The following is a 26583-nucleotide window of genomic DNA, read 5'->3' as shown; positions in this document are numbered from 1 at the left end:
AATTCCAAATGCACGCTAAACTCACAGCACATGCAGATATGGAGTTCACTGCATTGCGTGAGCAAAGTGCACACTTCCCAGTGCAAACAGACTGCAAATACTTATTTAATTAAATCAAAGTCTTTTGTGATTTGATAAGGACACAAAGCCATATCATGCCTTCGATTTATTTCATTTGACAGATACTTTGCCAAAGCAATGGTGCAAAAAAACGTTGGAGACCTTTTATGGTATTATGAGAAGTTTTAAAATATTTTGTGAAATTGTGGCGGCACAGTGAAGACTATGGTGGGCCGCCAGAGTCTAGGTAGTTAATGGGAAACACTGATGATCTTTCACAATGTAAATTCTTATTTTTAATTTTACAGTATGGTGCAATGGGGTTTAAAACAGGTATAAATGAGGCAAGGGGCGATTTGAAAAATAAATATGAATATGGTGATTGTTGTTAGGCTCCAGTTTCCATGATCTGTGCACCATTATTTCAGATCAGTATGATTTTGTGTGAGAAACAAATAGAAATTTAAGTTACTTGTTATTCAGATGGTTAATTTTGCCTTTCATCCTGTCGATTTCTTCAATATTATCAAAAGTGGCACATTAATGATACACAACAGAACCAAAGTCTTGTGTAGCTCAAATGGTAGAGCATGCCACTATCAAATTTCCAGATTAATGTTCAAGGAAATAAGATCTCCTAACATGAATGGACCAGATCAGACCTAGTGGAAGCAAGATTTTTAGTGAAAAATCACAGAAATGTAGATTGTTCCCTTTCTGTCAGTCATGTTCGACGTTAGGTCATATCTGACATTAGGGGTCTTACTTCGGAGCCCCAATCACCTCTGAGTTTTACTAAATTGGCCAGTGGAATTGTCAAGTGGAATTTTCATGCCTAGCCACTCCCCCGGATATACGGGTATATAAGATGGTGACCTGCATACACATTAGATTTTTGCTTCAGAGCTTCCAATCGCTCAAAGAGCTTAAAAAGAGGAGAATCTCTCTTGCTGGAAACCCTATGGCATTAAGTGCAGCGGTCTCCCCACACTTGCCCAGCAGTTCAAGGCAGTCCAAAAGCAGATGGAGGCCATCAAACACATCATGCCCTGGCATGATACTAACGCTACCTGGCCGCTGAGGCCTGGCCCCCAGTCTGCTGGTCTCCGAGTGCGTCCCACTGTGGCTTCTACACCTGTTCCGGCACAGCCAGAATGCACAATTTGTTTTTAATGTAAACTCAGGATGTTGGGGTCCAGAGACCCCATGCAATAAAATGTGATTTTGTAACATAATAATTTTTTTTTTTTTTTTTACAAATGTAATATTACTCACTTTGTTTTTCCTCTACATTTGTGAAGTGTTTTGGGTATTACATTATTTTTTTTTTTCAGTTTATATAAATAAATTAAAACATATTTTTATTAAAAAACAATTCTTTGTGTAAAATTCACTTTAAAAAAGATCCACATTTCTTCAAAGCATTACTCAGTGGCTCATTTGCCATTTCCTCATGGGTATACATCTTTTCACTTTTCACAAGTTTTTTTCTTTATTTAGATTTATGTTAAGGCATTATAAAATAATTTCTATGACAATAAAATTTTTTCAAAGTTTAGCTTTTATTTGTACTGAAGTATCATTGCCACTTCACTTCTATTTTTTTTTTATATTCTGTGTTGTGGCTGATTTATTTATTTTATTTATTTATTATTTGACAAATATAAAAAAGTATATATTTTTCTCCATTTATCCTATTTTTTTTTTTTTATTTAAAATGTATTTATATAAATAAATAAAAAATACCTCAAATTCCCCCAACACTGCATAAATGTAGAGTAATAACATTACTAAAGTAAGAGATATTACAGTAAAAAAAAAAAAAAAAAACATTAAATTATGTTACAAGATCACATTTTATTGTCTGGACCCCGAAACATCCTGAGTGTGACTTTTTTTTTTTCACGCTAACATACAACCAGATATCATTCAAGATATCAACATCAAGTGTCATTTTCAGCAAACGTCATTTGGTGTAAAAACAAAAGATCCTGAATAGCGCCTCAGGGTTTAAAGAGTTCATTTCCATTGACCAGCGGTATCCAAACTTTCAATTTCCTCGTCTCCTTCTCTCTGCCCCTTCGCGGGTATGTCAGTTCTCCCACTGGTGCCGCTCACACATAGCCTGGCTAGTGCTTCCCAGCCCATCCAGCTGGCTCATTTGGACAATCAGACTCGGCTACGCAATCCAGTTCGCCAGGCATCACCCAGGTTCAGCAGCGTCCTGTTTACCTCTGTGGCAGGCAAAGATGCCCTTGTCCTGCGAGCGAAGATTGCGGTCCTGTTGGCAAATGACACATAGAGCCTGTCCCTCTAGGCAAGCTGAAGTCAGGGTTTTACAGCCCTTACTTCATCGTACCCAAGATAGCTGGTGGGTTAAAGCCGTTCTTGGATCTGTGAGTCTTGAATTGTGCCCTTCACAATCTCCCGTTCAAGATGTTAATGCAGAAGCGCACATTCATATGCGTTCGCCCCCAAGATTGGTTTGCAGTGATTGTCCTGAAGGACACATACTTCCACGTCTCGATTTTGCCTCGACACAGACGTTTCTTTAATTTGCATTTGAGGGTTTAGGCGTATCAGTACAAGGTCCTCCCCTTTGGGCTGTCCCTGTCTCCCCACATCTTTACCAAAGTTGTGGAGGCTGCCCTTGTCCCTTTAAGGGAAGTGGGCATTCGCACTCTTAATCATCTCAACAACTTGCTCATTCAAGCTCACTCTTAAGATTTGTTGTGCAAACACAGGAACCTGGTGCTCAGGACCTGGTGCACAAACATCTCTTTTCTCTGAATGGAGCCAAGTCCCGAGATGTGCATGGCGCCATGGCACACATCGTGTGACCATCACACCAATCTGTCGCTGAACTTTCAGCCCTTGGTGTAGGACCTTGCTTTTCTACAGGCCAAAGTGCCCTTAGAACAAGTGTCCAGACACGTTGTTGTTGCAACGAATGCCTCCAGAATTGGCTGGGAGGCTGTATGTAGTAGGCACTGTACTCGATTGCAGTGGCATATCAATTGCTTGGAGTTGCTGGCAGTGCTGCTCGCCTTGCGCCGGTTTTGTTCACTTTGTAGCTCCAAACCTTTCCAGGTAGGACCTACCGCAGAGATTCATCCATATGTAGCACTGCCCTGTGGGTCAGTCCATATGTGCATATTCCACATGTACCTCCCTATGGGTAGGATGTGGCCTCTCTTTTCACCCGGATTAGGCACGCTTCCCCAGTGTGAAAAAAAAAAAATGTAAAATGAGCTGAAGCACTCTTTTCCATCAAGAAGGACTGTTCAGCTTACATGGGGCATTGGGAATGTTACGATTGGGCAAGGCCATTTTGTTCACTACAGCTTGCCAGCATCTGCTTTGCTTACATGTGTAACGCAGTTCAGTAGTTGTGTCACTTTATATAGGGACCTCTAATGTCAGCATCGACATAATGTCGAACGTGACCGATAGAAAGGGAACATCTCGGTTACTGTCGTAACCCTCATTCCCTGATGGAGGTAACAAAGGCATTATGTCCCTCCTTCCACAACCTTGAACTACCCGCTGAATGGCCGGAACACCATCTCTGGATGCAGGCCGCCATCTTATTTATCCATATGTCTGGGGGAGTGGCTAGGCATGCAAATTCCACTTGCCAATTTCATTGGCCATTTTTTTTTTTAACTCAGAGGTAATAGGGGCTCCCAAGTAAGACCCATAATGTCAGTATCTTCGTTCACTCCATTAAAGGAACGAGTGTTACGTCAGTAACAGAGACTTTTATTTTACACAAAGCTATTGTATCGTTTTAGAAAATATGCACACCACTTTTAAAGGAGAACTCGGCAACTCTAGCGAACTCTAGTCACTTCTTCGCTGATTTTCCCTTTTGTTGTCGCATGTTTTCCCCACGAGCTCCCCCTACAGCTGTGGGGGGGGCGTATATTTCACAACACGGTCGTAAAAAACTCACTTGCGGCGGCCTCCTCCCCCTCTCTACCGCTGCTCATGTGCGTTTGTTTTGATCGGAGCAAGCCAACTGTATCGTGTGGAGCTATGTCTACCGAGGTGGGTAATCTGGTAATACATCATACATGCTTGTGTGTTTATGTTGAATTGCCGTAAAGCGATTCGTGTTTCGCGCTCGTTCTCGTTCTCGTTCTCGCTTCTCACGAGACTTCCAATTTCTATTTTGCCGGGACGGTAGTCCCCAAGTTGCAAGGTTGGTTTTCCGCCTGGGAACGCTGGGAGGAGTGGGGAAAGTCACCAATATCACCAGAACAGGTTGTTTAACCATCCAAATGATTTCTAGACAGTTTTATTAAGTTAAAAAAGTTACCAAGTTCTCCTTTAAGGTACATTTTTGTCCTTTTTGGAGCTTGATTGTTGTAGTCTAATTTTGCTGTATGAGTCTTAAACTTATTTAAATTTTGGTTAACACTTTACATTAAGGTCTCATTTGTTAACTTTAGTTAATGCATTATCTAACATGAACTAACAACTAACATGAACTTAAAAATATAGTAGTAAATGTTGAGATTAACATTAAGTTTAATAAATGCTGTAGAAGTATTGTTCATTTTTAGTTAAAGTTAACTAATTCAGATAATGTCAACAAATGAAACTTTATTGTAAAGTGTTACTGAGTTTTGTTTTTATGATATAATTCACATTCTACCAAAAAAAACAACAACCTCAAACTATGCTATGTGTGAGACAGAGTGGAATGCAGAAAATGAAGTATATCCATGCCTTTAGACAAGTCAATAAACCAGACTTCTTTTGTGTACCATGGAAAAAGGAAAATAACATAGGTTTTGAACGATGAGTGGGTGAGTAGATGATGATCTAAATGATCCCTTTAGGCATAATTAGTGATGCAGCTAGAATTGTAATGCTCTAATTTAATGCTTTATCTTTTTTTTTAACTAGGTAATTTTGGACCTAATGCCATATGAGGGTATAGCAGTGAAGAGAGCTCTGAGCTCAGACAAACTTCTAATGGAGAAACTAGGGATTAGTTCAGTTCCCTCAGCATACCTCTTCCATCCCAACGGCACACACACTGTGATGAATGTGTACGTTAACGACCTCTGCTAAATTCATTGTTGTCTACCAAATAGAAGCCCTGTATATGCACATGTAAATGATATATTTTTGCTTGTGTTAACAGTCAGAAGAGGCTACGCTTTTTCTTCTCCTCCTTCCTAAAACTCCTCCCTGGAGTCCACAGGATGCAGTCCACCTCATCCCTGCAGCGTCCTCAGCCTGGAAATAATGGGCAGGGAACCCAGGTGGAGTGGAAAGAGTTTAAAAAGTGAGTTTTTTTAATACAGATACTACGGTTAAAAAATTTGGGGTCAGTAAGATTTATTTTTTTTTTTAAGAAATTAAAGGATGCATTAAATTAATCAAAGGTAACAGTAAATACATGTATACTGTCACTCAATATTTCTATATAAAATCAACTTTCTGTTCATCAAAGAAACCTTAAAAACATATCACTGTTTCCACAAAAATATTAAACAGCACATTCTCATCACTGATAATAAGAAATGTTTCTTGAGCACCAAATCAAATTAGAATGATTTTTGAAGGATCATGTGAAAATTCAGCTTTGATCACAGGAATAAATTACATTTTAAAATATATTCAAACAGAAAACAGTTATTTTAAATTGTGATAATATTTCACAATATTACTGTTTTTACTGTATTTAAGTAAATGCAGAGTAGGTGAGCCTGAGAGACTTCCTTCAAAAACATTTTTAAATCTTACCGACCCCAAACTTTTGACCAGTAGTGTATATTTGCAGTGAAATGTTAAGTAGTCCAAATGTCTGAAGTTTAACAGTTGAAATGAATGTCCACAAACTTTTTACTAGCTGTTGATTTAATTTTAAGTAAGACGAGGTAACCAGTATTAATATTTCTTCAGGTCTAAGGTATACATGGCAGATCTGGAGTCTGGCTTACATTATCTACTGAGGGTTGAACTGGCCACCCACAAGACCTTAGAAGGAGAAGAACTAAAAACCTTCAAGGACTTTATAACAGTTGTTGCCAAGGTAGTGTTTTAACACAAACACAACTTTTTCTGTGCGCTAGAGCTGTCTTCTCACACTGAAATTGTTTTCATTAGAGCTTTAAAATTTACAGGGTTGTATCTTACTTGGCCCCTTTGATTTTAGCTATTTCCAGGTCGCCAGTCTGTGGTGAAACTTCTTGAGACGTTGTTAGAATGGCTAGTCAGTTTACCTTTGGAGAAGATCCCCTATGACGCTATTCTGGACCTAGTTAACAACAAAATGAGGGTAAGAGTGTCACCCATTAAACAACTTGTTTATTGCAGACCACTGCTGCTTCTGCTATTAAAAGCTCAATATACTTCATAAAGTCTCTTTACCTGATGACATGTAAGGTTTTAGTCATTTTTTTTGTATGTGACAGGAGCATAAATCAGTTTGTTGGTGGTTTTAAAGTGCTCTGTTTGTATCGTTCTCAGATATCGGGCCTGTACCTAAGTGAGCAAGTGCAGTGGGTTGGATGCCAGGGTAGTAGTGTGGCACTAAGAGGATATCCCTGCTCCCTCTGGACACTGTTTCACGTTTTGAGTGTGCAAGCTGCCAACCGACCTGACGCTTTAGCCAACACTGGTATGAGCAGGGAAATCCCTTCCTCTTTATCAACCAGAAACATATTGGAGATCTCATCAGTTGTAATTGTGATTGTGATTGTAGAAAGTAAATTGAAGCTAATTTTTAAGTATACATTTTGCTGTAATATAAGCATATATATGTCACTGTGCCTGTGGCAAGCAGAACAGTCATCTGGTGAATGTTTTCTATTAGTTCATGTTTCTACATTGCTACAATTAATTTAAACCTACCTCCTCTCAGGGTTTGAGGATGATCCCTTGGCAGTGCTTCAAACCATGCGGCGCTACATTGGGACCTTCTTTGGTTGCCAGGAGTGTGGGAAGCATTTTGAAGAGATGGCTCAGGAGTCTCTGAACCAGGTCAAGTCTGTTGATGAGGCAGTACTGTGGCTGTGGAGAAAGCACAACCAGGTTAATGCAAGACTGACAGGTAAGACAGAAAGGGATTTAAAGTAAAATGACTGCATTACAGAATGTGGGTGCATTTAGGTTCTTGCTCCATCTCATGGGTGACATAGTATATATGTTACCGGCAAAGTGTGTAATCCGGCATTCTATAGAATGCCTAGGTAATGTAAAGAATTAGGTAATGTATTTTTGCCAAAAACCATCAGGCATTCTATACATTGCCTAGGCATTCTATACAATACCGGGATTTCACACTTTGTCGGTAACATACACACTAGTACTGATTAAAACGTGTTTTTTTTTTGTTCGTTTTTTCAAGAAATTAATACTTTTATTCAGTAAGGATGCATTAAATTGAATAAAAGTTAATGTAAAGACATAATGTTACAAAATATTTCTGCATAAATAAATACTGTACTGAAGGAAAAAGAGAAAAATGGGTAGTATTAAAGAAAGAACAATATAGAGAACAAGAAAAATATGAAAGAAGAAACAGGGCAAGAAAGAAGAATGGATAAAAAGACAGGCAGAAAGAAAGGAACAAAATAGGACATGAAGAGAGAAAGAAAAGAGGACTGGGAAGAAAGGAAAGAGACCAGAAAGGTGAAAGAAAGTAATACAGGAAAGGGAAGGGGAATACAGAATGAAATCAGGATTCGATGGAAAAGAACAGGAAGAAGGGAAATCAAATATATGTAGATAATAAAGACAAGAAGGAAGGAGGAAAAAGAAGCACAGAAAGAAAGGAAAGGAAGAAAGAATGAATAGGACTGGAAGGAAAAATAACAAAAAGTAAGAAAGGACAAAATACATGAGAAATGTAGAGAAACCATGACTGGAAGCAAGAAAAAGAGAAATGACGTGAAGGAAGAAAAGGCAAAGGGAATAGAAAGGAGGGAAGACGAGAAGAATGAAAGTAGAACTGAAAGGAAAGAAAAGAGACAGAAAGGAAGAAAGGAGAAAAGACAGGAAGAAAGAAAGGGAAAAGAAGACAAAAGACAAAAAAACACAAAGAAAGAAATAATTACTGTGATGAAGGAAGGAAAAATGGAAAGGAAGAAAGAATAAAATTAGGACTGGATGGGGGGGAAGGAAAACGGACATGAAGGGAGAAAGCTAGAAGAATGGGAAGCAACATGAAAGAAGGAAGAAAAGGCAAAATGAAGAAAGAAAGAAAGAAAGAAAGAAAGAAAGAAAGAAAGAAAGAAAGAAAGAAAGAAAGAAAGAAAGAAAGGTAAAGAGAAGAAAGAGAAAAGGCAAAGGAAGAAAAAGGACAAATTACATTAAGTACCAGAAGGGAGGAATAAAAAGGAAGGAAAGGAAAGAAAGAATGACACATGAAACCACGTCACCCTCACAGTTGATTGCACTCTTTATGCAGGCTCAATGAGCGAGGACCCCATGTTTCCTAAGACTCAGTGGCCTACTCCTGATCTCTGTCCCACATGCCATGAGGAGCAAGATGGCCTTCACGTCTGGGATGAACAGATGGTCCTGGCTTTCCTCAAACAACACTACGGTGCTTCCAACATCTCCCCAAAATACTCCAGCAGCAGCCAACCAGAGCCAGGCCCTCCGGCTCTTGACAAACCCAAAGCCATAACCAAACCTAAAAGCAACGTTCACCTCAACCAGAACCTAAAACCTTCTCCTGAGAATGTTCATAAACACCAGAAGAGGACTGGTATCAATGGTGCGGAAGAGAAGCACTCTGGTGTCCAGATAGAAGCCAGACCAGGGATGACGTTCCTGGGTCTGGGATTCTCCAGCGTGGACATGAGTCTCTGTGTGCTGCTCTACGCCATCTCCTGCGTCTTTCTCATGTTCATGTTCTTCTTCTTCCGCTTTCGCTCAAAGAGATGGAAAGGCAGAAACTACCGTCCTTACGTATAGTGGCGGAATACTGAGATGGAAAACTGTGAATAAGGTGCCAAGTGTTGAAGGAGACTTTTAATTTATTTGATTATTTTAATTTTTAGGGGGTGGGGTGAGCATTGTTGTTGTTGATGTTTTTATGACGTATTTTCTAAGAAATAACTTGACTAATGATTGATGAAAGCTCTGCTCAGGCCTAGTTGTGCAAACAAGGTGTTAGTGAGGATTTATCAACCCTAAACAGAGAGGATTATTTAACATGAGAAACTATTTTATTACAGTAAAAAGGAACAACCTAGGTCAAAATATATTTTTATGGAATATTCTACATTATTTATCTAGATTTTTATTGAAATAATATATCCTAAGTTAGTTTCTCATAGGGTATATATTGCTCTCTTTGAATGTCACTCTGTCCCCATCTAATTGATGGTCCAAAAACACTTGAGAAACTTGATTTATTCTGTCACTCAAGGTCGCTAGCTGAGAAGCCAGTGAAACGTAACACTGCCAGTCAATGACCAGTGGAAAAACCCTCGGTTTTGTTACTCTCATGGTCCATAGAAATCTGTTATATAGGCTGCTTGAACTCCGTTTTTTTTTTTTTTTTTTTTTACTCTGCATGTGAAGTCACAAGAAGAGCTACAGTGGCACATTATTATTATTATTACTGACTTGTGGCTTAATTCCATTTTTTTTTTTTTTTTTTTTTTTTATCTGGTTGAAAAGCTTCATAAGTGGTTTATCGGTGTAACTCTGCAGCAAGGGATTTAAAATATCAATTGAAACAGTTGAAACTTTTTTTTTTTCTGTAGATTGCAGGGATGCATTTGAACTGGAATTTACTTTTTTTTTTTTTTAAACTGGTCCGAGAAACTGTAACAATTCCTGCATTTTGTTGTAGAGCTCCTAGAATATGTTGAACCCTAAGGGAGAAGATTATTATAATGTATTCAGAGGATCCCTGATCACAGACCATTCATTGTTCAACATATATATCACTACAGCATTATCTGGATTCAAAGTTCAGAATTAAAATGTGTTGATATTGTGAACTTTTTTTTATCGTTTAATCAGCATTTGATTTGTGGACTGATTTGAGGTAATGTGTTCAGCTCATGATTTCACTATATATCGAAGCAGTGTTAATGGAGACCTGAGGATAAATATTTATGAAGCATATTATTAAAATCTGTGTTGTGACAGTATGTGCACATGGCCTTCTAAGCTACTCCAAATGAATAGCTATTAATTACATTGTGTTTTACCATTATTATTTCATTACGTTTTTTTTTTATTACTTTCTGTGCTTTTAAGAATTATATTTTTATGTAAAGATTTTTTTTTTGGGGGGGGGGGGGGGTATTCTGTATATATGTAGTTTGTCCTTACAGGGGAGTTGTATAAAGAAGTTGTCTATCAAATAAAAATGTGTAATTCCTGAATTCATTACTACTTTTTTGCTACATGGGGTGTAAAACATATTCATTTTGAGATGCATTTTCTGAGCAGCAATTCTTAAATGATCATTTTCCAGAAGAACAGTTGAATGTGCCATTCTGAGAACACAGTGTAACTGCAACTTAAAGTCTAAGCACATTGATGGGTCATTCAAGTTTTCTATTGCTGCAAGTCTGTGTTTACCCTCTAGGAGGCAGTATGGAGTCTCCCTTTCTCCACCAGCTCAGACTGCAGTCTGTTCTCCCCAGGGACATCATACATGTGACCATACTAACACTGTCCATTACTAGAGCTCCAGCTGTCAACTTAACAGATGTCTGCACAGGCACTCTTGTTTCCAAATGTAAACTATCTTACTATGTTCATCTCTTCAGACTGGAAGAGGACGTTTTCCTCAATGACTGTGAGCATTTCACACTGGAAACAAAAGTTTGAGGGCAGTTTCTTCAAGAGACAAGTTAATGTGTCACGTTTTGTTTTTTTCCAGGCTGACACAGTTTCACTGCTTTTAAAAAGACAAGACAGACAGCTAGTTTTGCAGCATTCGCAGGGTGTGTGTCTGCAACACTTTATTGATTTATTATAATTTTTTGCTGTTGATATTAGACAGAAGACTGGAACACGGCAGTTTATCTTTGATAGCGCTGACTCACGCCGTAGCCCGTCGGCGTCTCAGCGTTAAAAGCCAGCAAATCAGAGGCGGAAGCACATCGCCTTCTTCCCCACTTTGCTGAGAGACGCTGCTTTACTGCCCCACTGCTCTGTACTCAACACTTACTCGCACAATACAGTCTTTGAGCCATCCATCTAATATGTGCCACCTTAAAATGCTTCTCGGTTTGATGTACTGATCTGACATTCAGGGCAGCTTTGAGGCTGAGTCTATCTCTTTTCTTTCTCTTATCGGTTGAGTATCTGTCTGATGTCGTGTTGGCACATCTGATTGGGTATGCAGACTCTGTACTGAGCATGCCAGCCTGTGACAGGGACTGCAATGCAGAGCTGCTCTCCTGGCACACACCATTTGTCTGCCCTTAATGTAAATAATCCTGAGCACGGAGCCGCTCATGGCAGAGACGGCTTCTGATGGATTATGTGTCTGCACACGTTCGGGTTGGTGCATGCGGGGGTAAACGCTCCCGTTCTTGTCTTTTCTTCGTGTGGTGATGTTCAAATAAAAGTGAGCCATTGCTCTCTCTCTCTCTCTCTCTCTCTCTCTCTCTCTCTCTCTCTCATTCTGCCTTGCCTGTCTTTTGTCTTCATCGCACATGAACACGTTTACTCTCTGCAGGGCAGTTATCCGCATCAGGCTCTCTCTCTTTCTCTGTCTCTCGCTCGATCTCTCTCTCTCACTCTGTGTCCTTAAATGACTTTCCTCCAGTCTCACTCCCTCCCCCTCTCTCCCTAGTCTCTGTGTCTGTGCCTATAGCCTCTCTCCCCCTTTCTGTGACATACAGTAGATGGTGCATCGATTGCACACAGACGCTTGCTTTCCCTCTCTCTGATTCAGTCCTGTGCGAGGAGGAAGAGGACGGATTGAGACGTATCTCTCTGCTTCTCAAGCTACATTTCCTCATGCTGAGCTGCTTTGAGGAGCCTGCCCGCATTCTCTCTCTCTCATCTCGGAAGATTCTGCTATAGAGGTCAGGTAGTGGCGGGGTGGAGAGGGAGGGTGGGCGGGTGGGATTGTGGGTCACTTTTCAGCTTCTTTTCAATACTCCAGGCAAGCTTATGCTGAGTTGCCAAACATGGAGACTCTAGTAATGTTGGGGTGAAGAGAGCTGTTTACCAAGGGAGTTGCTGTGCAGCATTTCTGTCGCATTTTTCTGCTGTGTCTGCACCAGATAAACATTGTGTGACTTTTGAATGTAGTAATTTTCTGTTTGTTACCTCATCAAGCCGGTCCACCTTCATTTTGACTTTTTTCTGTCTTAGATGTCTGGTGAGAACATCCTGTCTTTTCCAGAGATCTGAAACGGGCATGATGTCTCAACTCTTGCACATGGAGATTCCAAACTTTGGCAGCACTGTTCTGGACAGCCTGAACGAACAGCGGCTGCTGGGCCAGCACTGCGATGTGGCCATTATGGTCAATGGGCAGGCCTTCAAGGCCCATCGCGCCGTTTTAGCAGCCAGCAGCCTATACTTCCGTGATCTGTTCAGCGGTAGTGCCCAGACACTCTTTGAGTTGCCCTCATCTGTGGCCCCATCCTGCTTCCAGCAGATTCTGTCGTTCTGCTACACGGGCCGGATGACGGTGAGTGCCAGCGATCAGCTGATGGTCATGTACACCGCAGGCTATCTTCAAATCCAGAACATCGTGGAGCGGGGAATGGACCTCATGTTCAAGGCCAGCGCTCCGTACTGCGACTCACAGACGTCTGCCACAGACGATCCCCCTAGCCCAAATAACAACAACTCCTCCCTGTTGCTAGGCGACCAGCCCACAACTCTCTGCAAGATCAAGGAAGAAAAGTTGGAGACCCCGGTGTGTGCTCGGAATGGAGAGCTAAAGCACTCAGATGAGGATAGGGGACCTAGGGGCAGATCTTTAAGGAATGGGACTCTTTTCTACACCAGTGGAGGTGTGAATGGGATCATACCCGTGATGCATGCTTACGAGCACTCGACCCGAGATCATGCCAGCCCCGGTGCCTCTAGCCTCCCGACCACAGACAGCCCAACTTCACACCAAAACGAGGAGGAGGACTTTGAAGACGACTCGTACGAAAGCCTGACAAACGGAAAGATCTTTGGGGGCTCGTCTGGGATCTATAGCAGTAAATGTCGTTTAATGGACTTCTCTTTCGCTCCGTTGCAGCTCAAGATTCATTCCTGTGAGTGTGATCTTTTGTGTCTCTTCCCAGTGCAAGAGAAGATGGAGGTGTCCTCCCTGCCTCTGTCCTTGGAGAACCGTTTCTGTGTGCTGTTGGGAGGAGACAGAGAGGCTCTGCCTGCCGGACTCATCAGCCAGATCGGCTACCGTTGCCATCCTGCTCTTTACACAGAGGGCGACCCTGGAGAGAGACTAGAGCTGATTGGAGGTGAGGCCTGAATAATACCAGCCTGTCTGAAACTCCATGTCCATCTGAATTATTTATCAGTTCAGACTGAGTCATTTGATTAACTGATTCAGAGCTAAGGTCTCCTTGTTTCTCTGTTGTTGGTGTTGTGAAAGGATCTGGTGTCTTCATGACTCGTGGACAGCTGATGAACTGTCACCTCTGTGCTGGGGTCAAGCACAAAGTCCTGCTGAGACGCCTTCTAGCTGCTTTTTTTGACAGGTCTGAAACATTACAAATGTGTAACAAGCATGTATGTGTATCTGTAGAATGTTTGAAATACTAAGAGCTCAGTTCTGCAGTAAAAATAACCAAGCAGAGATGTCCTCATATTCAAATGTTTCAGTATATTGTGTTTGATAACTGTAGGGGCCGCATGGTGTTTTGGAAAAATTTTGTGTGTGTGCCCTCCAGTGGTTGACTATGGTATTTTGACTGCAGGAATACACTTGCTGACAGCTGTGGGACTGGAATACGTTCCTCCAACTGTGATCCAAATCGCAAACCACTGGACAGCCGCATACTCAACACAGTGAAACGTGAGTGATGTTAAAGCAAACAAAATTGACCATATTTTGTATGTGTGCCTGGTCTTAGTGTGCATGATTCCATAGTTTACTTTGCTCCAAAAAAGCTTTGCTTTCATCTTTCATCAAATCTTTCCTTGCCTCCAATCTCCACTTTTCATGAACTAATCAGTTACACCTCACAAACTTGTCTACTGTTTCATCTGGAAATGTCACATTGAAATTGAACTGAAATAGGTTTAATGCTGACTGGAAGCATTGATATTCCTGTTTTTTCTTTCTCTCTGTTTTGTCATTAGTCTACTGTCAGAACTTTGCCCCTAACTTCAAAGAAAGTGAGATGAATGTGATTGCCGCTGACATGTGCACCAATGCCCGGAGAGTTCGCAAGCGCTGGCTCCCCAAGATCAAGTCCATGCTTCCAGAGGCGATCGAGGTGTACAGGGGGACTGCGGTCCTCAGCCAGGTGGAAGGAGCCACCCATCCAGGTGGTGGCTTTCCCTTTGAGTCAGAGTTCAAACACCTGGCAGCGTCAAATCTGACTCTGGAGCAGCATCTCTATGGAGACTGCAGAGAGACACTGAGGAATGGCTCTCACTTCAATATGGAAGAGAGGTCCCAAAAAGGTGAAGCAGCCAAGACTGAGCCAGGCCGAGCCAAAGAGTCCGACAACCCGCAGGAAGTTGAAAGGCTTCCGGAGAGTCCCGAGAGAGCAGCCAGTGTGCTCGCTCTCAACCCAGCCAGCAAGAAAGGAGAAAAAGAGCGGGCATCCAGCAGCCCCAGATCACAGAAAGAGGAACAGAACAGACAGAGACCACTTAAAGAGGATCAGTGACTTCTACTTCATACGATTTAAAAACTGGTCGGCAGCTTCTCACACCAAAAAGGATCACTATCAATAAAGGCAAATCTCCCATGCCACTGAACATTAAATTAAAGCTGCATGATCATGAAATCTGGACATATAAAAAAAAAAAAAAATGTTCCAGGATATACTGAAGAACGTCTGCATTAAATACAGTTGTGCTCACAATTTTCCCTTCCCCTTGCAGAGTCTACAAAATGTTTTTAATTTATTACTGTCCTTATGAAGCTATTTGACATATATTTATACATATTCCACAAGACATATTAACTAAATAAACTGAAAAACAATAACTGATCTTTTTCAAAAATGTACATACCCTTGGTTTTTAATATCATATATTGCCTCAAGCATCAATGAGTGTTTGTAGACTTTTGTGATAGTTGGGCATGAATTTATGGTTTGTCCTGAGCAGTAAAACTGTTCTTTGACAAAGCCTCCAGGTCCTGTAAGTTATTTGGTTTCCCAGCATGCTCTGCACATTTGAGTTTTTCCCTACATCGGAAATCTAATTTTGAGATCCAGTTTTGCCACTATGGACAATTTAGGGACTTGTGCAAAACTGTGATGCTTGAGGCAACACACAATATCAAGAATCAAAGGTATGTGAATGTCTGAATAGGATATTTTGTGTAATTTAAGTTATTATTTTTTCTTATAAAAATATAAATATGTGTTATGCAGCTTCTTCAGAGCAGTAAATAAAAAAAAATAGGATTTTATCTTATTTTTCAAAAAAATAAAAAATAAATACAAATGTCTGATTCCCCAAGGGGTTTGCAAACATCTGAGCATGACTGTATAAGACATTGTAAGGTTCTTTCATGGAGCCACTTAGCATACGTAAATGCAGGCACATATTCAAGCTCAGTACATTAAGGCAATCGGCAGTGCGTTTTTTATGAATGCATGTGATGCACAAGCTCTGGCATTTCTGACTAAATAGTCTTGCCAATTACAGAAACAAATGGATTATGGACTTCTGCATGGCAAAAACAAGTGAAGGACAAAGGCTCTCCTTAATATAACACAACTTACATGCTTCAGAAATCAACTATACTGCTTTAACTCCAGTCGGACAGTGGGGTTGCTATGTACAAAGCTGACTGTGGGACTGCTGAGTTCAGTACAGTAAGGGAAGCTGAACAGAGAACAACAGTTCTCTAGAGAGTAGCCTGGACTCTCAGTTTTCCCTCTCAAGCTTTTTAATCTCTCTTGTTCTCAAGCTGCTGTATAGTAAATGCTTGCCTGTTTTTTTTTCTTTCTTTTTTTCCCGTTTTTTCTGCATATCAGCTGGTCTGGACATTTGAAACACGATTGTATGATTGTTTTTGGAAGTGAAATAAAGGAAAGGATTATTTTGAGGGATAATTAGGTTATGCCTATTTGGTCACCATTATTGTTTGATAAAAAAGGGCTTTTGCTTCATTACAGTGAAATTGATTTAATAGATAAAACATGAATACATTAGCTCAGTTTTACTTGAATGCAGTAAATGCATGTGAAATGTCTCAATGAGGTCTAGATATACAGAGATAATTGCAGAATTAATTATGGTTGATAGGATTATAATTTCCTTATCTAACATCTCATTTGCCTACCTGCAGTGCACAACTATCTCAAATGAATTTTGTTCATTTCCATACAGACAGATTTTCTTCTTTAAATACATGGACGAATCTCTGCATCTGTTCCCCCAGCAGGCAGTTTTGACTCCTTTACCCTGCAAAAGAACAACATTGTTCATTTTCAGATATCATTGACTATGTTCTTTGAATTATTAAACAAGCAAACAAACACTGCTAAGATGGAACAGATTCAGCAGCTGTCCCAGACAATAACCTCTGATTTGGGAAAGGTAAACAGCATATTGTGCCATGTGTGGTGATTTTGTTATGGTCTTTATACATCACATTCTGATCCTTTTCCAGATGCCTCCAGATGTTCCAGAATTCACGAACAGCACAACATTTCTCACAGTTCTTCAGCTGCTCGTTCTCTAGCCGAAAGAGATTCCAAATACAACGTCTGGTTGAACAGAAAGAAAGAATTAAGAAAAAGAATACACCAAATAAGACATATTCTGCTAAATAATCAGATAACCTTTCCTGAAATGAGATTGCTCAAAGTACAATCTAATACTGAATATTTTTCCTATGAGTCAGCAGCCACCGTTAAAATTAAATGACAGCAAAATGTTATTTGCGCTGATCATCCTGGATTACAAGTTGCTTAGAGCGTGTGACTGAAATCGAACCTGAGGACTTCCAGTGGTGCCAGCAGGGCACTTGCAGTGGCAGCTGCAGATGAATCCTTCATCTGAGCCAGGAGGATATTTATAGCCCAGGAGACCCGCAACAGCACATCCGCCAGCATGGCTGCATAGTAGTACAACTGCAAGAGCACATCTCTCAATAAGAGCAGTTGCAGGACAGTTTGACCGCTTATACCCTCTAAAAGAGATTCAGTTAGTGGCACCTTTTCAGCCTGAACCTTCATGAGATGCCAGTGATAATGGCTTTCACTGTCACCAAACAGACTAAATCATGCACAACAAAATGGGACTTTGAGCTGTTATATGGTCAATTTGACCGAGTAATGCTTGATCTCAAATAGTGATAGCAGAAGGGTTTAGTAAACAGTATCACTACTGCTAAATGTTTTTTGTAACTTAGATTATGGACTGTTACTGTTGAGAATTACCTTCAAATACCTGTTTAATGTGTGGGCTTGTGCATACATTAAAGGAAAGATTTACCAAAAAATTATATTCTTCATTATTCACTAACTAAAAGGTGAATTTTTAAATAATGTCATGGTCACTATTTTCAATATAGTGAAAGTCAATAAGGACTGCTGTCTTAACAGGGTTGCCAGATCTGTTTAACAAAATCATCCCTTTTGGCCAATCAAAAATAGCCTAATTAAACTAGCCCAAAAACTAGCATTAATACCAAAACTCAAAATATGCCTATCCTATTTAAATATACTTTACACTCACTGTTATACTTGAAAATCACTGTAGTACACTGTAAAACCTGATAAATTCAGAATATTCAAAACATTTGTGGATGCTGATTAACTCAAAACTTACTCAAGTTTTTAAGTTAAATAACTCATAGATCAAGTTAGAAGAACTTTACATTTTTATTTTGTACTATATACAAACATGTTAATTACAAGTTAATTGAAATATCTAGCAAACTAACTCACAGTCTGTTTGCATAACAGTTGCCTTGGCTTTTGGCTGAGACATTTAATATTCAACAATATTATTGATCTGCCTTAAGGTGGACGATGACGCAATTTTCTTCCAGAAACAAACTTTGTTGTATTATTTTCATGTTATCACTGTGAAGCTGCTTTGATGCAATCTGTACTGTATTGTAAAAAGCGCTATATAAATAAAGGTGACTTGACTTGACATAAATATCATGTTAACCAGCATGTGCTGATGTAACTATCAAAGAGACAATCAATTGCATGTACAATCACCATGCAGTATATATAACCAGTATATATAACCTAAAATAAACATTTCAAGATATTCCTATTAGGTTTTCAATCGGTGGAAAATGCTTGATTCTTTTTTTGTTGTTGTTGTTGTTCTTGTTAACTGGCCACAATTTTGGAGAGATTTGCCAATCTATCACCTTGGAAACAAAACAGCCCGCACAAAGTCGTAGCAGTGCCCCATCCCTCACAAAATTCTCCTAACTCTGTCTCATCATCTACCACTGATTTATCATTGTTAGAATATAAATATGAAGGAGTAAAATATTTCGGCTGTTGTTCAGATGAAGTCAGTTTAGTGTTGATTCAGTTCCATTGTAAAGATCATCAATTAAATAAGTACATTTCATCTATAAAGCAGTTCTGCAAAAAAAAAAAAAAAAAAAAAAAAAATGTCCTCATGTGGACAGTGGCAAAAAATCCAAACTCCATCAGGTGACAGAATAGAGAAAAAAAACTTGGGAGAAACCAGGCTCAGTCGGAGGGCCAATTCTAATTATGTTATAATTTTTATACTAACTTACCTGTTGAGAGTACACCAACTTGTCTTTTAGCAGGCCGTTTCCCTGAAGTAATCCCCAGTCCATCCTTAAATCCCAACTCACTGTAACTAGAACACCCGTACAGGTAGCCACGGCCCATATGTACAGGTATATCCTCCCTTCCACAAGCAGGGCAGATCTCTCTATTACACATATACACACAAATAGACTGAGCATCATAACATTTTCAAGAATCCTAAATGATACCTATTTATTTGATTGTGTACCCCTAGCCATGTTATAGAGGCCGGCGAATGTGACCATAAGAAATACAGTGAAGTATTTTCCTGCATTCAGGAGATGTAGTGAGTGGCCAGTGTCCCAGAAGCACCTCAGGCATTGTGCAAATCTAAGCCATGGTGGAAAACACTGGATCAGACAGGTTACAGCCATATTATACTGTCCACAGTCCAGACTCACTGTAACAAAAAGAAGAAAATCTCAACTAAAAAACATCACAGGAATAAAAAGAGGTTTGAGGTTGAAGTAGTTCTGTCCTAAAACTTCATTTTACTTTAAGTCAAGTCAAGTCATCTTCATTTATATAGCGCTTTTAACAATGTAGATTGTCTCAAAGCAGCTTTACAGAGATAAGCGTATAATTTAAGGTAACAGAGATTGTTTCGGCTTTACAGCAGAGTTAAGTTATTTCCATCTAAAGTTAGTTTTAATTGATTTGGTTCCGTCGCAATGATCATTTGTTATTAAATTAGGGGCCGCTAAGACGACACCATTCTCTCTACACAGACTTTAAACGCGAACCTGTGAGAAACGCTGATGGCGGTCACATGCGCATTTAGAATGGGTTCTATAGTTATGTGCGTTAGAATATATGCAGGTTTGGAATTCCCTACAAGCCAAGCCTAAACAAAATACTTGTCTTTCCTTATAAATTTTGATAAGGAATTTTATTTTATTTGTTGCTTTGGGGTAGGACCGCGAGACGAATTTTCCCGACAACGCCTTATCTGTAGAGTGGTAGTGGGATCCTCCATAGGGAGAGACTAGTTGGCTTTAAGTCCCTTTAAGTCATAAAGACTTTTGAGACTTTAAGTCCCCCTGTGGTGAAAATCAAGTATTTAATGTTGTTTATATGTCTATGTGGTGTTTTTAATATGATTAATATGAAGGTAAAACAGTAGCAAAACTCGAGAGACAAGCCAAGTGCAAATGCATAAGTCAACACCATTTCGGAGTATTTTCTCCTAAAAGCTGCAGTCCGCAGTTTTTTCTCTTTGTCGCCATCTCTGTTCGAAATCTGCAATTGCAGTTATTCGCGGAATTATCAACTTTACGTGCGTTGCCTCGGCACGGCACTGCACGGATGAATCCAATGTTTTGAGGAGAATGTGCGGCTGTCAATCACCGCGCTGGTGGTGTGGATACCGTCATTCGCAATCACAGATTCTACTTTTTGGAAGTATGACCAACATAAGAATTTTCACCGGAAAATGTCATCTGAACAAGTGAGTAACATCCACTTTTGCTCTGACCAACTAAGGGGAAAAAAGCATTGCAGTAAATCGCGCCGATTAAATCAAACGATCGCTTATCATATCACGTGACATCAAACTGTGCAAATTATACTTTGTTCTCAAATTGTTAATGTTAACAACATCAGAATTGCGTGACTACATTTAATGCCCTTCAGATATTTTTCCTTGTTTTCGCATATGGGCCCGGTTGCAGTCTCTTTTTTTTCTCCGAAGTCTTTCGCGTTTTACAATGGGTGAATCTCCAGTTGTCACTGGTGATTGTCGTTTGAACCTTTCTGGATCCGCCATTAAATTGCTAAGTTTAATTATATTAAGTGCTGTGAGAAAAGGCTATACATCTCCACCACCAACATCCTCACGCGCAATATAACCTACTTGCCGAGACCCCTTCTTTATGTGCACAGATAAGACGTAATGACGCAAAGACATGCTCGAAATTCCTGCAGAAATCCACCAGTACCACTGGAATTAAAAACATTATTACAAGCTTACCATTTTGAATCGAGCTACAGCAGATAGTTTTGAACACTGGCTGGTTATGTACTTGCTCAAAAAAATTATTTTGGATAATTTTTAACCCAAAAAAGCTACGGACTGCAGCTTTAAAACAGCAATGAACCAAAGACAGTCTCAAAAACGCGTTTTGAAATCGCTGGTGTTTCTGACGTCACAAACTACCTTGTAACCAATCACGTAAATGTGTGATGGTCAAGAGTGGGGGCGGGGCTAATTTTCATATTCATAGAACCGCATACTAAATGAGGCAAGGGTGTAGAGTTACATTCAAACTATTTTAAGGCATTAAGAATTTCTTTTTCTTTTTTTTACTTAAATATGTAATTTTGGTGATCAAAGATGAGTTTTAAGGGATACAATTAAAATATATGACAGCATTATAACTATACAGAACTATAACTTTATACAATTTCTGTATATATCCTCCTGTTTGACCTACCTAAAAAATCTTAAAGCACTGTTTACAAGGTTACGTAGGTCAAAAACAATGAATACAATTACTTCTTCTGAACTGGTCTGACTGGGTCAATAAAACACATTGAGCCCTGATATATTAAAGGACATGCAACATTTACTGTAAAGGGTTTTTGTAAAGATTGTTTTAAGTTCACTTGAATTAAAAGTTGTTATATTTTTTAAAGCCAAATAAATGTTAAAATTTATAGCTTTCAATTATACTGTAATGCTGAATGTCTATAATTAATTGCTAAAATAGAGAAAAAAAATAATTTCATAGAGACATCAGTAGTAGTATTGGCATCGGTGATACTGGCCTTTTTTCATAAAAAAAAATGCCATTAAATATAGGCTACTGTCTTTATGTTGTTTCTACATTAATTTGGAAATGAAATGTGAAATTATTACAATATAAAAATATATTAAAATCTTTAATGTTTGATGTTTTAATGTTTTAAGGTGTGATTGATTAGTTGTTTTTTTTTTATCTATTGACAATGTTATATAATATATTATAATATAATACACAAATTCAGTAGCAATTAGAGGTTTAGGATTAGGCCCCTCTTACCTGCGGATGGAGGGCTGTCAGACCACATATCTCTCCAGTTGATCTGATAGAAGCACAGCAGATCCCTCAAGCCAAGGAACAGAGGGCTTAGACTGTTGAATTGATCAGCTAGCCAGCATTCTGAAAAGCCCACAGGCTGGAAGGGGGCTGCCAAGACCTTACACTGTGATATGGGTATTTTAATGTATAAATGATGACATTGTGTATGATGATGCATTCTCTAGAGACCACTGCTGATAAAATATGTGCTATTGCAAAACATTTTACAGAAAAGATACAGCAAGGCACTATAGTTGACAACATATCTACCCTAGTTATTAATACAGACAAACTTTCAACACAAACATTAAAATGTCTGCCAAGGTTGGCTTCTTCTGCTTTGCAAAATAAGGATGCTTTCTAGAAATGCATGCAACCTCAGATTCATCAGCAACTATTGGTAAATAACTATAAGAATAGAAAAGTGCAGTAAATGGTAAAACTATTTGTGCTACAAACTAGTATGTTCATGATTATTAAATTAAAATACTATGATAACAAATGTGTACCCTACTGAAAAATCCAGCAAACCAACATGAATTCCATGCTGGTCCAGGCTAGTTTATGCTGGTTAGTGTTGGTTTAGCTGGTGGACCAGCATAGTCATGCTGTTCTCAAGCAAACCAGAGCTGGTGAAGCTGGTTCAACAAGCAGTGTTTTGGGACAAGCAATTCTTTTGCTTACATGTTTCTATGTAACATATTAATTATGTAAATGAATAACAATATATGGTTAGAATATATTATTTATTGTAATATATAATTAAAATGTAATAGTAACTTATAATTAGAACACAGTAATGGTGTTTTGTTCCTTAATAAATTCATGTTTTTGAACAAATCAGTTGGATAAATGATTCAATGACTCACTCGTAAAGAAAGGGTGCTTCTCAATACTCAAATTGATGCTTCCTTGTTTCCTGTGACCCGGAAACCGATCAAAGAAAGCCATCTTGAAGGACATCTAAATCCTCTAACTGCACTATGAGGAGGCGAGGCATGAGGAGTGAGGAAACTTCCAGAGGAGCTATGAGCGAGGATGCACAGGTGTATCCTATGCAGAAGTCTTTCTTTTTGAGAAACCTGACGCTGGTATACATTCTCCTCCCCCTTCACATCTGTCACAATAATTTTAATTTATGCTTTTCCTTTGCAGTTTCAATAAACATTCTTAAAAATGTCTTTAAATAACCAAACTTCAACAACATGAGCAAAGCAATGACGCTTCGAAGTGACGCTCGAATGATCAAGAATATTCCAATATACAAATAAGCTTTCCTTCGATTCCTCTGTCCTCATTTTCTTTCCTTGCAGCCTTCCCTTGCATACTAAGGGGAGTGGAGCTGACTCTCGAGGAAAGGAAACAAGGATGCACAAATTAGAAATGAGAAGCACCCAAAGTCACTTGTTTCATTCCTTAATGAATTGTTTTGAACAAATCGGTTGAATTAATTGTTCAGTGACTCACTCAAGACATTTGTCAGCACCTACTGGCTAATCGAACTATCAATGCAACCTGCAGAGAGAGTCAATGAAAGTTTTCCATCACATAAACACAGACTAACAGTTTGTCTGGGACATGCTACACAAACAAGTGGAGTGAATAAAATCAAAAGTCAGGTCTTAATGCCCTGCATTAATCTTATCTTAGTCATATCTTACCATTGTGACCATGAGCCAGCGACGAGCCTGAGCATGAAATATGGAGAAGGGGTTTAGAAGCAGAAACAGGAGCAAGCTGTGAAAAAGTAGTGGGTGGAGCTGCTGTGGGATTGACAGCACAGGAGGATGAAGACTAGCCAGTACACTAGCGCACCAGCACACAGTCAGAACCCCGGCCATCTGCATTACACAGTCAAATATATGAGGCCTCAGCACAGTAATCATAAGAGTACTAAACAAACTCAAATAAATGATTTCACAACTCACCTCAAAAATATGGTAGCACGAGAGGTGGTCTCTGGGATCCAGTCCAAAGATGAGCTTGTGATTTATTGCTGAAGTATTAAAGCAGTACAGGTTCAGTCCGATCAGGAAGAAAAACTCAATCAGCAGGGAACTTCCCTTGTAAAGCTTCAGCTGAGGCTTCAGAAGTTCCAGGTCTGTTTCATTGAACACTTTCAAGACAAGTTAACAATTGGACATTAGTACATACACTGTAAAAAATAATTCTGGAAAAAAACAGTAAAGTACTGGCAGCTGTAGTTGCCAGCATCATACCGTAAAAATATGACGTGTTACTGTTAATGTTTAAACAGCTACAGTATATGCTGTTAAATTACAGTTTCAGACTGTAGCTGACAAAACGGTATTTAGCTGTTAATTTCAAAAACAGTAACATACCGTATTTTTACGGTATGATGCTTGCTATACAGCTGCCACTAGTTTACCGTTTTTTTTACAGAATTATTCATAATTATTTTTTTGCACACATAGTAATGGTTAATAATAGAATGGAGACCCTCATACCTAGATATTGGAAATTATATGCCATTGTTATTGTGATTAATTGTAGGAATTGTGGGAAATAGTAGGATAGAGGTTGTAAATTTACTAACCTCTGAAAGTTAAAATGGTAAGGAGGGCCAGGATGAGGCCGCAAACAAAGCCAATCCGAAACATTATCCACACTCCGACTTTCTTTGTACAGAAGAAAAAAGACTATATTGTGTAAGAGGCTTCAAAAAATGCACTATATGTCTACTGTATCTTCCATTTCTTTCTATATTAAATTTTGACTAAAGGACTAAAGGTCCAAAAGGACTTCAACATCATGAAAATATCATGACAGAGGATGCAGATTATTCCATACCTCTGTAGATTAATTCTCCATTATTAAGCCTAAGTATGAAGAAAAACGTTTAGGTAATATTTAACTAAAAGCATATGGATGATATCAGGATGAGAAAACAAAAATTGTGAAACATGTTAATTAATAAATCAAATGATGTCATTTAACAATTGAAAATCTGATTTTTGATAAATAAGAAAACTTTACTGCATTTATCACTTTTTTTACTATAGCATTTTGTGTGTGTGTGTGTGTGTGTGTGTGTGTGTGTGTGTGTGTGTGTGTGTGTGTGTGTGTGTGTGTGTGTGTGTGTGTGTGTGTTTGTGTTGTGTTCTGTAACAGTAGGCTACAGTAAAAACTTAAGATTTGAATCCTTTGTTTTGGTAATAATACAACCTTTAAAGCCAGTTATTTTATTTTAATGTCTGCTTTTCATAAATAGTCTTAGTCTGTTTGCATTTTTCAGTATAACTGCTGATTCAGAGCCACTTCATTCAAGAGTTTCATTCAGGAGCATATTCACAGGTGACACATGTCTTACCAGTGTTTTGTCCATTGCTGGGACTTCAAGTCTTTTCATTGCTCTCAGTTTGTCACCCCCCTCCAGCTGAATCATAAACTTCTGTAGAATTACATTCAGTTTACTGAGACTGGATGTTCTGTAATGAATGAAATGAACTAAAGGAACAGTTGAGATGTTCACATTTGCCTCTGTCTGTGTTGAGCAGAGATGTGTCAAGCCTCTCATTTCTCCATTTTTGGCCACGTTCAGAAGCAAACTTTGAATCGTACTTTATGGTGATCTTGCAGAAACATTTGTAATTAAATTCCTAGGAAACAATCCAGCACAATGTATATGGACAATGAAAATAATTTTATACCACTTCAGTCATTAAGGATAACTGATATACTACCTTTCAAAAGTTTGTGGTCAATACAATTTCTTTTTTTATGACAGTAAAGTAAAGTAAATTACAGTAAAGACATTTATAATGTTACAAAAGATTTCTATAAAATACAAATGCTTTTCTTTTGAACTTTCTATTCAGCAAAGAATCCAAAAAAGTTTTTTAGTTTTTTTTTGTGGAATATCAGTTTCTACAAAACAGCACAACTGTGATGATTATAATAAGAAATGCTTTTACATTTTACATTTTAAAAAAGAACAGTTATTTAAAATTATGATAATATTTCACAATCTTGCTAGTTTTACTGATTTTTTATCAAATTAATGCAGCCTTGCTGAGCATAAGAGACTCTTTCATAAACATTAAAAAAATCTTACTAACCCCAAACTTTCTTGTGTGTGTGTGTGTGTGTGTGCGCGTACGTACGTACGTACGTACGTACGTACGTACGTACGTACGTACGTGCATGCATGCATGCGTGTGTGTGTGTGTGTGTGTGTGTGTGTGTGTGTGTGTGTGTGTGTGTGTGTGTGTGTGTGTGTGTGTGTGTGTGTGTGTGTGTGTGTGTGTGTGTGTGTGTGTGTGTGTGTGTGTTGCTAAATGTAAATCTTCAAGATTTCTAAAGACCACCTGGTATTTTTGCAGATAGGCCAGGCTCAGGTAGAGCTCACAAACTGCCATTTTTATTTGTTTTATATTGTTTTTTCTTTTGATAGTTGAGGAAGTTCTGATGACACAATTATCTCCTTGAACTTTGGATCCAGAAACATCCTGAGCTACGATCCCAAATGTTTCCAGTCTGTTGTGAGCTTCTGATAGTTTCTCTGTAATATAGAAATGCAGTAGGTAATACAT

The 26583-nt window shown here is 38.9% G+C and overlaps 3 protein-coding genes across 3 annotated transcripts in view; 2 read left to right on the top strand and 1 right to left on the bottom strand.

Moving 5' to 3' along the window:
• The window catches only part of qsox2 (quiescin Q6 sulfhydryl oxidase 2), a 19801-nt gene extending 9376 nt beyond the window's left edge, over positions 1–10425 (top strand). Inside the window, exons 6-12 of the mRNA XM_081365919.1 lie at positions 4975–5120; positions 5216–5359; positions 5980–6109; positions 6233–6355; positions 6547–6697; positions 6941–7129; positions 8489–10425. Coding sequence (XP_081222045.1) covers positions 4975–5120; positions 5216–5359; positions 5980–6109; positions 6233–6355; positions 6547–6697; positions 6941–7129; positions 8489–9000 — 1395 coding nt within the window. The 3' untranslated portion in view covers positions 9001–10425. The remainder of the gene's footprint in view (positions 1–4974; positions 5121–5215; positions 5360–5979; positions 6110–6232; positions 6356–6546; positions 6698–6940; positions 7130–8488) is intronic.
• LOC308690381 (xenotropic and polytropic retrovirus receptor 1 homolog) lies at positions 5185–26583 on the bottom strand (the record flags this gene model as incomplete). The annotated part of the gene is made up of 12 exons (XM_081364782.1): positions 5185–5310; positions 6931–7089; positions 16499–16620; positions 16740–16925; positions 17155–17291; positions 18935–19095; positions 19180–19371; positions 21992–22154; positions 23692–23871; positions 23959–24146; positions 25530–25650; positions 26359–26583. The coding sequence occupies 10 exons, from the start codon at positions 26581–26583 to the stop codon at positions 16560–16562; spliced, it is 1614 nt and encodes a 537-aa protein (XP_081220908.1). The 3' UTR covers positions 5185–5310; positions 6931–7089; positions 16499–16559.
• nacc2l (NACC family member 2-like) lies at positions 11948–14997 on the top strand. The gene is made up of 6 exons (XM_081365920.1): positions 11948–12086; positions 12379–13223; positions 13311–13487; positions 13622–13727; positions 13947–14044; positions 14332–14997. Exons 2-6 carry the CDS (start codon positions 12425–12427, stop codon positions 14865–14867), a joined length of 1716 nt encoding a protein of 571 aa, XP_081222046.1. The 5' UTR covers positions 11948–12086; positions 12379–12424; the 3' UTR covers positions 14868–14997.

The sequence above is a fragment of the Scardinius erythrophthalmus genome, assembly GCF_964197995.2.
Source record: "Scardinius erythrophthalmus genome assembly, chromosome: 5".
NCBI classification, from domain to species: domain Eukaryota; kingdom Metazoa; phylum Chordata; class Actinopteri; order Cypriniformes; family Leuciscidae; genus Scardinius; species Scardinius erythrophthalmus.
The sequence above is the reverse complement of the archived record's forward strand: the minus strand, read 5'-3'. Positions and strand labels throughout refer to the sequence as shown.